The sequence below is a fragment of the Hyperolius riggenbachi genome, chromosome 2 (genome assembly GCF_040937935.1).
Source record: "Hyperolius riggenbachi isolate aHypRig1 chromosome 2, aHypRig1.pri, whole genome shotgun sequence".
NCBI lineage: Eukaryota > Metazoa > Chordata > Amphibia > Anura > Hyperoliidae > Hyperolius > Hyperolius riggenbachi.
In genome coordinates this window covers 409852152-409866734 of record NC_090647.1, presented here as the reverse complement: position 1 = coordinate 409866734, position 14583 = coordinate 409852152, and the positions used below count along the sequence as shown (strand labels likewise).

Sequence of the window (14583 nt, the reverse complement as noted above, 5' to 3'; positions counted from 1 at the left end):
ATATTTTATAAGTTATTTTTACCTTAATAAAACAATCTGCCTTTACTCCATGTAGTGTTTAACCAACTCCATGCAGTGTTTAAACGAATAGTCTGCTTAAAGCCTAAATCCACACATAATCTGCTTATACTCTGAGGTGTGCTTACACTCTGAGGCCTGACTATTTTTTTTATTTTAAGCAGACCACTCCAATATCTTTCTGCCACTGCAATAAGGCATGTTTAATTTTTTTTTTTTAAACAGAACCATCCTGAAACTGCCTGCCTATTGAGCAAAAAGGGAAAAGGCTTACCCACTTCATCCAGTCCCAGTCATTCCAGCTTGACAGATGACAATGTCAACACTGCATATTACTATGGCCAGCCCAGGTTATGAGTTACCATTTTCTTGTGTATCCCTTGTCATATCACTTACCTTTTTTTCTCCAGAAAGCTTCCTTGTAATAGACCATACACTTTATGACTGACCCCATAGGAACACGAGTGATAAGCTGATTTCTAAGTGGGGGTAGTTCAGGATTAAAGTGAATCTTCATGCACAGAGCAGGTGGGATGGCACTGATAACAAATTTGGCCTAAAGAGAGAAGATTTGATATAATGGGAAGTTGTGTATGGCATCCTATAAGAATTATAAAGTTAATGGTAAGACAATCTGGTTGAATTGTTGGGAGACTTTTCAGAATGAAAGTGTATGTTTAGCATTTACATGTTATCATTGTTGACCAATTGTCATCATTTAAAAAAAAAATATTCAGACATGGCTCTGTAAAATTTAACAAAGCGCATAAGAGTAATGACTAGGAGGGGGAATAGTATTTAACACCGTCATTCGGCTATCCCATCGCCAAAATTACCCGCAGCGTACTAATACCTATGCACGTTTAAAGCTATAGGCTTGCTATACACCAGCGGTTCTGGATGTAAGCCAGGGGCATAAAGAGATCATTTGCATATTAAGCAGTAATGCATTGTGGGTAGCACCTAAATCTGAATTTTCGTAAATACCTTCTGTTTTAAGAAGGCAAACCAAAATAAGCATTTGTTTTTTAAGTAGGAGGACTTTTCAGTCTCTTTTAGACCCCTATACTTTCTTAGTGGTTTTGGGTCACCCCGAACTGCTTGAATATACTGTTGTTCTGGTCCAAGCTCTATCCCACAAAGCCATATCAATCACTGCCATGCACTGAGGAAGACCCACAGTTCAGAAACAGGCTGTCTGCATGTTGGGTTGATGTGGCTCTGTAAAATTTAAAGATATAGGCTTGCTATACACTAGTGATTCTGGATGTAAACCTTTCTTCGGGGGCATAAAGAAAAAACGTGCATATTCAGCAGTGATGCATTGTGGGTAACCACAGTCACACATTTAAATCTGAATTATCACAAATCCCTTCCGTCATACATTTTTTTCAAACATTTTATTTTTCTCATCTATTATACTTACCTCATAAATTTCATGATTTACTGTTTCCACTACAATAGTTTCTGTGGTTTGGTTGATGCGCACAACAGGTCTTTGCAATTTTACACGCCCTTGCAAATGCTCTGCCATCTTTTCACTGATCTGGTTAGCTCCACCAACAAATTTTCTCTCCTGAGTAAACAATTTTAAATTAAGTGATGTCTAAGACATGGCAAAATACAATGTTAAATGTGCAGCATATAACAAACATTTGCAGATCATTTATCAGGAACGAGATCACTGAAAGGTACTATACTGTGTTGCTATGGGGTACTGCTATTTTATCTCATCATTGTGTTTACTGGATGATATATTATAGACATTTTAATGTAAATAAAAGAGTATCTTAAATATATCATCCTGATTTAAAACTTATTATATTTATACATGCATCTCCATATGGGCATGGCTATAACATGTTGGCTAGCTTCACCTACTGCATATCGACAGTTCATTTTGCCTTGTGCAGAAAGTTAGGCTGGTGTGAACAATGCTGTGAACTAATGCTCTCACAAATCATAATTCTATTTGCTTATTTTGATCAATTTACTAAGTGCAAAGTGAGCTAATAGAAGAAAAATCAAATCAGTATTTGGTGTGAAGCCCTTTAATTTTAAAGCAGCCTCAGTTCTTATAGGTACACTTGCACAAAATCAGGGATTTTATATGTGGATTAAGACAGTAATTAATTGAAACACAAAACAGCTGTCTGAGGCTGAAAGTACATCTCTTCATGGGGCTTCTCAGGGTTGTCTTTGTTTGCAACAGCATTTCCTGAACAGCAGTTGCAAAGTCGAAATGACAAAATAGTGTGCAAGTGATTAGGGAGGCTGGCTGGTATCTTACTATTTTGTCAGTCAAACTGCTGTTCAGGAAATGCTGCTGAAAACAAAGAATACCCTGAGAATCCCCCATGAGGAGATGGACTGACCCAAAACCTGTTGGTCCTGTCAGATTTTAACTGCCTATTTTTTTTTTGCTATAGTGGTCCTTTAAAACTGGGTAAGGAACAGACAAACAGTGCTACCATGATACGGCCTTGGAAGACAGTTTAAAGTCACAGATCCTACACTATGGCATGGCTGAGCACAGCAACAAGAGTAGATACACTGCATTAGCAAAGTCTTTCACATACAATGATTTTAAAGTTAACATTAAAGTTTTACATAATAAAAAAAAAGATATCTCAAGAGGGGGAAGCCTCTGAATTCTAATATGGTTTCCCCCATCGTTCTCAGCCAGCTTACTCCAGCACTGTCACCCCCAAACAAAGTAATAACATTCGCCGACAAGGGGAATTTCAGGAGTCCCACCGCTGGATCGCCTCTCCTGAGAAGGACGAGTGAAGCCTCTTTAGGATGCAGACGCTTCCCCCTCCCGAGGTAAGTACCTCCCACTTTTTTTCTCTTGGCATTTTTAAGCAGACTTGAGTTTCAACATGTGTTCAAGTTCTTCTAAAGAAACACAAAGTGATGCATCATAGGAGATGCATCCTTCATGTTCACATCTCTACATTTCACTACATTTCACTATTAAAGGACAACTAAAGTGAGAATATGGAGGCTGCTATATTTATTTCCTTTAAAACAATACCATTTTCCTGGCAGCACTGCTGATCTATTTGGTTGCAGTAGTGTCTGAATCACACCTGAAACAAGCATGCAACTAATCTTGTCAGATGTGAAAATGTCAGAAACACCTGATCTGCGTATGCTTGTTAATGGTCTATGGCTAAAAGTTTTACAGGCAGAGGTTTAGCAGGCTGGCCAGGCAACTGGTATTGTTTAAAAGGAAATAAATATGGCAGCCTCCATATCCCCTTCTTGCTTCAGTTGTCCTTGAAGGAATACAGAAGAGCAAAGAATGAAAAAAATTGTTTCAACATACCTGGCCACCATTAGAAGTTGAGAAAATTCTTGTTGTTCCACCACATTGTTTCACATACCACAGGAACCAAAGAGCTGAGATCTCATGAGGTTCTGAAGTAACATTTACATTCACAAAAAGTGTTGCAAACTTCTTCGCTGTGCTGTAGTGTTATACAAAGACATAAATTCATACAGCCTTACAAGTCACATATAGTACAAAGCAGCTTCAGTATGGTGAGAATTCCATGAGCAAAGCTTTGAACAATAGGTAGGTGAGTAATTTGGTTTTGAGTAGACTATCACATGTCTAGGACAATCATGCAACTTTTATTTAGCAGTTTATTTTATATGAATTAAAGTGTAGGAGAAAATATGATTCCTCTATTAAGAATATGAATTCATACATTTTTGCCACATAGATTAAGATTGAGGCATCAGTGTGACGGATTCACCTGCACCATCACAAGAAAATATGCGCACAAAGGCATGATTAGGAGTAATCCTTTAGTTTTCATTTGACTTAAAAAAGAAGTGTTTTGTCACGATCCAGTCACTTTCTATAGGAAGTGACTGTTTACATTTCTGCTGGGAGAAAAGGGGCCATAAAATCATTACTTCTTCTCAATGGGTCTGGTTTCTCTACGAAATGGGTCTACCTCAAAGGGAACTAGAAAACCAGATCACCTGTCGTAAATCCCTAAATGCTAAATTTCCCTGATGACTCTGTGATAGCATCACAGATGGGCAGTTCTACTCCTACAACTGCCAGAAAGGACAAAGTTCAGAGTATAAAACTATCCCACCCTATACCTATCATTGCTTTTTTTTTGTCCTTGCCTTATTGGTGAAGCTTCTGGTGATATACTCAAAAGTTCCAGTAGAGCTATATTGTTTTCCATAATGGCAAAAAGAACTCTATGGTTAAGACTGTGGACTGCTGACCCTTCTTCAAAATTAAATTGGATTCATATTCCATATGATGGTAAATCCCTTTTTGGTTCCAAAATGGATTTAGCTGTATCTCGTGTAACAGGTGGTAAATCGGGGATTACTCTTACAAGATAGGAAATTCAAACGTCAACCTTTTGCTCAGCAGAGACAACAGCTTCCGCAAAGGTTTAAGGATGCAAACACCTTATAAATCCGGTAGAAATTCAAACACAAATTGGAAGTCTGGTCAATCCTCATTTTTTTTAGAGATAAAAAAACCTAAGGTTTCTTCTTCAACTAACCAGAAGTCTTTTTGATATACTGCCCTTCCAGACAGGTCCAGTTGGTGTGAGACAAAGCAATTTTGTTCCTGTCTGGGCAGAGGAACTAATAGACATTTGGGTGTTCGACATAGTGTCAAAAGGTCACAAATGGTCTTTCAGGAGAAGTCCTTCCTTTTTGTGAGGAAACGCGGAAAAGCTGCCATCTCTCAGGGTGAGGCGGCTGTTTCCACGTCCAGTATGACGTCACAACGCGGAAAAACCGCCGCATGCCGGAATCCGCATTGGGAACGGCGGAATCTGCATTGGAAGCGGCGGAATCCGCATTAGAGGCGGTTCCCACGCTCGGTTCACTGGATACATTGAAAGGCAGTACTAGTGTGGCTGGGACTGATAGTCCTCCAAGATTTAGAGTGACACGCGCGCGCGCACTGAGGCAAAGCTTATATAGCAGCCAGAAGTAGGTCAGCTGACCAAGCTGGTCAGCTGACAATTCTGAGCCCTCTCATTGGTCCAGCACTTAGGGAGGGGCTGGAGAGTGGCTGTGTATATATACTGCTGGCTGTTCAGTTGCTGGTTGTCTGGCGTTGCGATCATTACGTGGTAGCACGCAGACCTGAGTCAGATCCGAAAGTGTGCCGGGACCAGCTGGAGCTGTAATCCTACACTTAGCTAGATTTGTTGATAGTTTAAAGTACTAGTTTGATTGTGATTATCTGTTATGACCTTCTGCCTGCCTGACCATTCTCCTGAATTCTGATCCTGTACTTTGTCTTTCTGATACTCTGTTGCCGAACCCCGGCTCGTCCTTAGACTCTGCATCTGCCTTCTGATTTTGTACCTCGATATTTCTGATACCCTGTTGCCGAACCCTGCTTGTACTTCAGACTTTCGCCTCTGCCTTCTGAAAATGTATTTTATCTGTCCGTGTGTTTACGACCTGGCTTGTCTGACCTCAAGAACCGACCTTACTGTTAGAGGCGGTTCCCAGTCCTGATAGTGACACTCCCTCTTGAGTGTCACTCTCGTTCTGTCGTTCCTTCTCTCAGCCTGACTCCTCCCTCCGGGAGAGTCCAGAAGGAATTGGGCAGTACTCCTTACTGCTCTGAAGCTCAGTCCTCTCATTACTACTGTTTGCACCAAACACTCTGCGTAGGTGTCCAGAGGTTAGCTTGTATATTGGATTATCGGTGATACTGCAGATCATCTATAATCTGGTATATATCTGTATTTCCAGTGATACTGCAGATCACCGGTAATCAGATCCTCTCTGTGCTACACCGATCGTTACAGAACGCCAGACCCAAAAAACAGATGGACGCACGCGCTGACCCTCTGGGTGTGCTTGCCACTTCGGTGGATAACATCCATCAAGACAGCAAGCAATGGGCAGCGCTCACAGGCTGCAAGTGAAGTGAAAGCTCCCGATATATGCCCAGCCCCTTGGGGCTAAATACACACCTTGAATACAAATCAGATGCAAATTATGTGCTAACACTAATCTAAATTCTAAAATTTGAATGCAAGCTGACACCCCTGGAGGCAGCTAGCCTGAAGTATACTTAAGTTTTGTACAGCAGAAGGAAATGGCAGCGCTTCCAAACAGACGCTGCACCTGAATTGACTACCTGCACAGGTATGCAGAGCTCAAATAACGGGCAGGTTACACACCTTGCATTCAAAACAGGTACAGTAAAGGGGGGCGTTAGCTTCAGCATAAGTTGTGCCATTTGGAAGCGCTGCCATTTCCTTCTGCTGTACAAAACTTAAGTATACTTCAGGCTAGCTGCCTCCAGGGGTGTCAGCTTGCATTCAAATTTTAGAATTTAGATTAGTGTTAGCACATAATTTGCATCGGATTTGTATTCAAGGTGTGTATTTAGCCCCAAGGGGCTGGGCATATCTCTGGAGCTTTCACTTCACTTGCAGCCTGTGAGCGCTGCCCATTGCTTCCTGTCTTCTGAACAAATGTGTATACCATTTATGGCTAGCTGCACCAGGTAAGGATTATGATTTTAATTTTAGACTAGCTAGGGTTCACTGTTGGATATGTTTCACTGTTGAATATGTTTCACTGTTACATTAGTTTGAGGTTTTAACCTTTTTTTTGGACAATTTTCATAGTTTGAACATGCTTCACTTTTTTATATGTTTCACTGCTAGATTAGTGGTTAGTTTCTCTCCTATGGGGCACGTCACCGCCGTTGGAGAGTCTATTAGGGATAATTTGTGCACAACTTATGCTGAAGCTAACGCCCCCCTTTACTGTACCTGTTTTGAATGCAAGGTGTGTAACCTGCCCGTTATTTGAGCTCTGCATACCTGTGCAGGTAGTCAATTCAGGTGCAGCGTCTGTTTGGAAGCGCTGCCATTTCCTTCTGCTGTACATAACATCCATCAAGCACTGGGCCAGCACAAAGCATTAATTGATGCCTTATCAGTCTCTGTGCGAACCCTCCAGACGTCAGTTGATTCGGTGCGATCCCCTCATAGTGATGACATACGTATGCCCGTACCTGATAAATTTTCCGGCCACAAGTCTGACTTTCGGAATTTTAAGAGTAGAGTGTTATCATATTTCGAGTTGAGACCCCGATCCTCGGGGACTGAGACCCAACGGGTCATATTTATTAAAACCTTGTTATCTGGTGACTCCCAGACCTCGGCGTACAATTTGTCTGCCGGTGACTTAGCTCTTACCTTGGTGGAGGAATTCTTTAAAGCCATGGCGGTAATTTACGACGACCCAGACCTTGCCTCGACTTCTGAGCGGATGCTCAAGTTTTTACGTCACGGCAAGGGTCTGGTCGAAGATTACGCGGCCGAATTTAGGAGGTGGTCAGTTACGGCCAGGTGGGACACTTACGCCCTGCTAGGTTGTTTTTTGTCAGGGCTGTCCGATGAGGTCTCTGACCTGATGCTAAGTCAGCCCGAGCCCAGAACAGTCGATGAGGCCATCTCAGCGGCCATCCGAATTGACCGTAGACTGCGCTACCAAAAACAGACCAGGGGTAGTCAACGCGTCAGAGTAGTGTCTTACGCTACACCTCAGGCAGCATCATCTTCTTCAGTCTCATCTGCTCCGGTCTTACCTCCACCCGAGCCTATGCAGATAGGTCGATCAAAATTGTCCCAGGTGGAGCGAAGACGGAGGATGACGGAACAGTTGTGCCTGTATTGCGCGGAGGGGGGGCATAGGGTACGAAACTGTCCTAATAAGCCGGGAAACGCTGCCGCCTAGGAGTTGTAGGGGGTAACACCCTAGGCGTCCGTTTTATACCCCTAAAAGAAATACATTTGCTCCTTCCATGTACGATTACATGGGGGGACAAATCTGAAGCCACAGAGGCCTTTGTTGATTCAGGCTCAGCGGCTAATTTTATGAGTTCCGAATTTGCAATGAAGTTGGGCATTCTGCTCACCCCAGTAGAACCACCTATCCAGGTTACTGCCGTGGACGACTCCCCGTTTCAAAGGGACCGTCCGCTGTCTCAGACACCAGAGGTGGAAGTCACTATTAGGGTACTGCATGGGGAGAGATTGAGTTTTTTCGTTTTACACATGACCACCTCCACAATTGTCTTAGGTATGCCCTGGCTGCAGCTTCACTCGCCACAAATTAATTGGGCTGCAGGACAATTAACCAGTTGGTCAGACTTTTGTTCCCAGCAGTGTCTAGGGAAAGTGACATTAGGTCAGACCAAGATTCAAGTGGAGGGGGTTCCCGAGCAATACTCTGAATTCTCGGATGTATTCTGTCCCAAGGCTGCTGATAAGTTACCTCCTCATCGCCCTTTCGATTGCCCCATCGATCTCCGTGCCGGTTGTATGCCCCCCCGAGGTCACCTGTATAATTTGTCTGGACCGGAGAAAGTGGCCTGGCCATGCAGGAATACATCCATGACAATCTAGCCAAAGGGTTCATTCGCCCCTCCCGGTCGTCTGCAGGGGCTGGTTTCTTTTTTGTTAAGAAAAAAGATGGAGGTCTTCGAACTTGCATCGATTACCGAGGCCTGAATAAAATCACGGTGAAGAATCGTTATCCGCTACCATTGATAGACGATTTGTTCACACAGGTCACTAACGCTAAGATCTTCTCAAAGTTAGATCTGAGGGGTGCATACAACCTGATCCGCATTAGAAAGGGCGATGAATGAAAGACGGCCTTCAACACACCCGACGGGCATTACAAATACTTAGTGATGCCCTTCGGGTTGTGTAATGCGCCAGCCGTCTTCCAAGAATTAATTAATGAGGTATTCAGAGAGGTGTTGGGCAGATTTGTTCTGGTATATCTCGATGATATACTGATCTACTCGGACAATCTCTCTGAACACAGGAGCCATGTCAAAATTGTGCTGGACAAGCTGAGACAAAATATGCTGTTCGCCAAGTTGGAAAAATGTATTTTTGAGGTGACATCCGTCACGTTTCTGGGGTATGTGATTTCTACCTCAGGTCTGTCAATGGACTCTGCTAAAGTCACAGCTGTCCTGGAATGGCCGCAACCTGTGGGGTTGAAAGCCCTCCAGCGATTCCTGGGTTTTGCGAATTACTATAGGAGGTTTATAAAAGGGTACTCCACGATCATTGCACCCCTTACAAGTCTCACAAAAAAGGGGGCAGATACTACCCACTGGTCTCCTGAAGCTCAGAATGCATTCTCCACTTTGAAGGAATTGTTTTGTTCCGCACCGATCCTAAGACATGTTGACACCTCTTATCCTTTCATTGTTGAGGTTGACGCCTCGGAGGTCGGGGTAGGGGCTGTGCTGTCTCAGCGGTCAGGGTTACAGGGAAGACTACATCCCTGTGCTTACTTTTCTCGTAGGTTCTCTCCGGCAGAGAAGAACTACGACATAGGCAACAGAGAGCTCCTGGCCATTAAACTGGCTTATGAAGAGTGGCGTCACTGGCTCGAAGCAGAGCACACTATCACGGTCTTCACGGACCACAAGAATTTAGAATACATCGAGGGAGCTAAGAGATTAAGTCCCCGTCAGGCCCGATGGTCGTTATTCTTTACGAGGTTCAGATTCATAATTACTTACACTCCAGGCAGCAAAAACGTTAAGGCAGACGCTTTGTCCAGGTGCTTTGTGCCAGAGACAGCACAGCCCTCCATCCCTGAGTCTATTGGTCCGCAGAAATTGGTGCTGGCTGCAACCGATACTTGGGAAGACTGGAAGGAGACATTTAGCTCCTTCCAGCAGGACATTCCGGAAGGGAAGCCTAAAGGGGTTATGTTCATTCCCCTGCCCTTCCGTCTCCAGATCCTAGAGATGTTCCATGCGCATAAGAATGCTGGACATCCCGGAGCAGCCAGAACGCAGGATCTTGTAGCCAGATGTGCCTGGTGGCCCTCCCTGTCAGCTGATTGCAAGGAATTTGTTAGGGAATGTGCAATTTGTGCAAAAAGTAAGCCCTCCCGGCTGGCACCTGTCGGTACCTTACAGCCCTTGCCCGCCCCGAGTGAACCATGGACCCACTTGTCCATGGATTTTGTGGGTGAGCTCCCCAGGTCTGAATGCATTTCGGTCATTTGGGTGGTAGTCGACTGCTTCAGCAAGATGGCCCATTTCGTGCCCTTGAAAGGACTCCCCTCGGCCCAGGAATTGGCCGACCTATTCATCATCCATATTTTCCGGCTGCATGGCATTCCGGAAAACATAGTGTCGGATCGGGGAGTCCAATTCATCTCTAGATTCTGGAGGGCATTTTGCCAACAAATGGGCATGAAGTTGTCTTTCTCGTCAGGCTACCACCCACAGACTAATGGGCAGACTGAACGGATTAATCAGTCTTTGGAGCAGTTTTTAAGATGTTACGTTGCGGAGGCACAAGATGACTGGGTAAAATTTCTGGCCTTCGCAGAATTCGCACAGAATAATTTAAAGAGTTCTTCTTCTGCTTTTTCTCCGTTCCAGATTGTGACAGGGAGGTTGCCCAAATTCTCCCCTTTGCCAGTTGCCTCTTCTCCGTTTCCAACCCTGGAAGCTTGGCAAAGAGCATTTAAAGACATCTGGTGGACGGTGAAGAGTAATTTGGAAAGGGCATTCCAGAGTCAAAAGGGTCAGGCTGACAAGAGATGCTCGTTAGAGTGGAGGTTCCAGCCAGGAGACTTGGTCTGGGTGTCCACACATCACTTGACTCTGAAACAGCCTCAGATAAGCTAGGTCCCAGGTTTGTGGGTCCGTTCCCGGTAGCTAAGAAGATCAACAACATTACGTATTCTGTTGATCTTCCCGACAGCATGCATGGGGTAAGGTCCTTTCACGTATCCCTGCTCAAACCAGCAGTCCATGTGGGCTCCACTCCTCCTCCTCCTGTGATGGTAGATGAACGACCTGAATATGAGGTAGAGAAAATATTAGATTCACGCATTGTACAGAACTCAGTACAATATCTGGTGCACTGGAAAGGGTATGGCATTGAGGAGAGACAATGGGTACCTGGGAGTCGCATGCATGCGGACGAATTAAGGAAGGAGTTTCACGCCTTACATCCCGAGAAACCTGGTAGGAGTTGTCCGGAGTCCACTCCTGGGGGGGGGGGGGTACTGTGAGGAAACGCAGAAAAGCCGCCGTCTCTCAGGCTGAGGCGGCTGTTTCCGCGTCCAGCGTGACGTCACAACGTGGAAAAACCGCTGCATGCCGCATAGGCAGAGCGGTGGAATCCGCATTGGGAACGGCGGAATCCGCATTGGAAGCGGCGGAATCCGCATTAGAGGCGGCTCCCACGCTCGGTTCACTGGATACATTGCAAAGCAGTACTGGTGTGGCTGGAACTGATAGTCCTCCAAGATTCAGAGTGACGCGCGCGCGCACTGAGGCAAAGCTTATATAGCAGCCAGAAGTAGGTCAGCTGACCAAGCTGGTCAGCTGACAATTCTGAGCCCTCTCATTGGTCCAGCACTTAGGGAGGGGCTGGAGAGTGGCTGTGTATATATACTGCTGGCTGTTCAGTTGCTGGTTGTCTGGCGTTGCGATCATTACGTGGTAGCACGCAGACCTGAGTCAGATCCGAAAGTGTGCCGGGACCAGCTGGAGCTGTAATCCTACACTTAGCTAGATTTGTTGATAGTTTAAAGTACTAGTTTGATTGTGATTATCTGTTATGACCTTCTGCCTGCCTGACCATTCTCCTGAATTCTGATCCTGTACTTTGTCTTTCTGATACTCTGTTGCCGAACCCCGGCTCATCCTTAGACTCTGCATCTGCCTTCTGATTTTGTACCTTGATATTTCTGATACCCTGTTGCCGAACCCTGCTTGTACTTCAGACTTTCGCCTCTGCCTTCTGAAACTGTATTTTATCTGTCCGTGTGTTTACGACCTGGCTTGTCCGACCTCGAGAACCGACCTTACTGTTAGAGGCGGTTCCCAGTCCTGATAGTGACACTGCCTCTTGAGTGTCACTCTCGTTCTGTCGTTCCTTCTCTCAGCCTGACTCCTCCCTCCGGGAGAGTCCAGAAGGAATTGGGCAGTACAACTTACTGCTCTGAGGCTCAGTCCTCTCATTACTACTGTTTGCACCAAACACTCTGCGTAGGTGTCCAGAGGTTAGCTTGTATATCGGATTATCGGTGATACTGCAGATCATCTATAATCTGGTATATATCTGTATTTCCAGTGATACTGCAGATCACCGGTAATCAGATCCTCTCTGTGCTACACCGATCGTTACACTTATATGAATAGAAAGGACCATATAAAATAAACAATTTGCAAGGTCTTGCGGTACAAAAGTCTCAAAAATCTTTATTGACATAACGTGATTTCATAAAAAGTCTATGTGATTTCAGTAAAAAACATCCAAAGCCAGAGATATAGCAATCAATAGTAGTGTAGGCTTAATACATTCAATTTAGGCTTCGTCAGGCCACTGTATAAAGCCCTTTCTATGTACCAAAAAATGGCAGGAACATCAGAGAACAACGGTAACAACCATCTGAACCAACCAGATGGAAACTGCACAATCCTAATGGCAGGCAAACATTCGGCCCAACAGCTAAGTAAGGAGTGCACTATAGCAGAAATTTCTAACAGATACAATTTACTTACCAGGAAAAGACAATTTTCTGGCGGACAAGTTGTCAAGTCACAACAAATGGTCTCTGAACCAGGTGTTCAAATTAATAGTGAAGAAAAAGGGGGTTTCACAGGTGGACCTTTTTGCCACTCAGGCCAACTCAAAGCTCCTCTTCTTCCAGGTATCTTTCAGAAAATGCTTTAGGTATGGACGCGCTACTGCAAAAGTGGAATTTCAGAAAAGGGTACGCCTTCCCTCCAGTAGCACTGATCTTCAAATTTCTGCAGAAAGTGTTATAGAGCAGAGTGGAAAGTCTAGCTGTTCTTACGGATTGGCCAAGGAGGCCGTGGTACACGCTTCTGAGATCACTTGTGGTGGAAGCACCCTTTTGTCTTCCAGTGTGCAAGAATCTGTTATTTCAAGGAGGCTTTCTCCACCCAAATCCATCAAGACTATGTCTAGTAGCCTGGAGATTGAGAGGAGCAGACTAATTCAGAGCTTGGACAAGGTCCTCTAGCACCCAAGGCTGAGACACGAAAGTGCACCCCTCCATACCGGCCACCCCAGCCGTCGCACACTGATTCCTATTAGACTAAGATGCACCCCACGGTTTCCAACACCTTAATTTCTAGTTGTCTGGCTAGCAGTCACCGCCATGTATCCTCTGGTCTTATTTCTCTCTGCTTCAAACACAATAGAGGAAATGATGGCTGAGTGAGTTGTGCGCCCCCTCCTACACTGCACCCTGAGGCTGTAGCCTCTTGCGCCTCTGCCCTGGACTAATTGCTCAGGGTTGTTCAGATTCAGTTATTTCTACACTACTTTCTACTAGAAAACTGTCAGCGATATCACTCTATGATAGAGTTTGGACTAGAGTCTAAAATGTTGCTAAAGAGACTTGCTTTGATCCTATTAATCTTTCATTAAGTCATGTCATTACCTTCTTACAAAGAGGTTTAGAAATCGGCTTAGCTTACAGTACTCTGAAGTCTCAGGCAGGGCCGGCCTTAGATTTCACAGCGCCCTGAGCGAAACCTGATTTTGGTGCCCCGCTTCATCCTCTTCACGTGTGCGCACACACACACACACACACACACACACACACACACACACACACACACACACGCCCATATGCAATTCACCTTTTCACCTGAGTTACCTCCTAGGACAGGGGTTCCCAACCTTTTTTGAAGTCGTGACACTTCACACCAAATGCTCAGATCTCTGTGACACACCATATATGTATAACAGAAAATACTAATAATAACCACAAAATGGACGGAAAGAGTGCATTAGCCTGAATACACTTAAAAATGAAGGCTCAAACCTTTCAGGAATATTAATAAATACAATCAGTGGGACAGTTAGGTCTTCCCTCCCCCCCCAATTGGAATGCTAGCACAGCACTGACAATTTGCACCACGTGTTATATTTGCAGTGGTCCCTCAGACTACAGTAAGTATAGGTAGGGTGCCAGGTATAGGTGCCCCCAGTATAGGATCTCATGTGCAGGTGCCCTCAATATAGGTAGCCAAACAAAGGCGCCTCCAGTATAGGAAGTCAGGTGTCGGTGCCCTCAGTATAGGTAGCCAGGAGTAGGTTCCCTCCCTCAGTATAGGTAGCCAACTATAGGTGCCCCAAGTATAGGAAGTCAGGTGTAGGTGCCCTCAGTATAGGCAGCCAGCTATAGGCGCCCCCTTGGAAGCTGGTGCCCTGAGCGGCCTCTCCAGTCGCTCAGGTCAAAGGACGGCTATGGTCTCAGGTCTCAGCTATTTCAGATAATCTGGGCAAGTCCTGGGCAGATGAAAAATGAATGAAGCAATTTTTCAAGCAACTTTAAAGAAGCGTCTACCTAGAAAACCAAACATTTCCCAACTTACCATTGGTATTGGACTATTTATCAACAATTTCAAATAATGACTGTTCTCTTTTTTGATCTGACTTTAAAACTTTCCTTCATAGTAGCTATTACCTCTGGAAGAAGAGTGTCTGAATTATAAGCCCTCAGCTC

General features: G+C 44.7%; 1 protein-coding gene across 1 annotated transcript in view; it reads right to left on the bottom strand.

Moving 5' to 3' along the window:
* LOC137544514 (amine oxidase [flavin-containing]-like) overlaps positions 1-14583 on the bottom strand; it is a 266964-nt gene that overhangs the window by 83076 nt on the left and 169305 nt on the right. Inside the window, exons 6-8 of the mRNA XM_068265600.1 lie at positions 3350-3491; positions 1445-1594; positions 415-574 (exon numbers count right to left, since the gene is read on the bottom strand). Of these exons, the coding sequence (XP_068121701.1) occupies positions 415-574; positions 1445-1594; positions 3350-3491 (452 nt within the window). The remainder of the gene's footprint in view (positions 1-414; positions 575-1444; positions 1595-3349; positions 3492-14583) is intronic.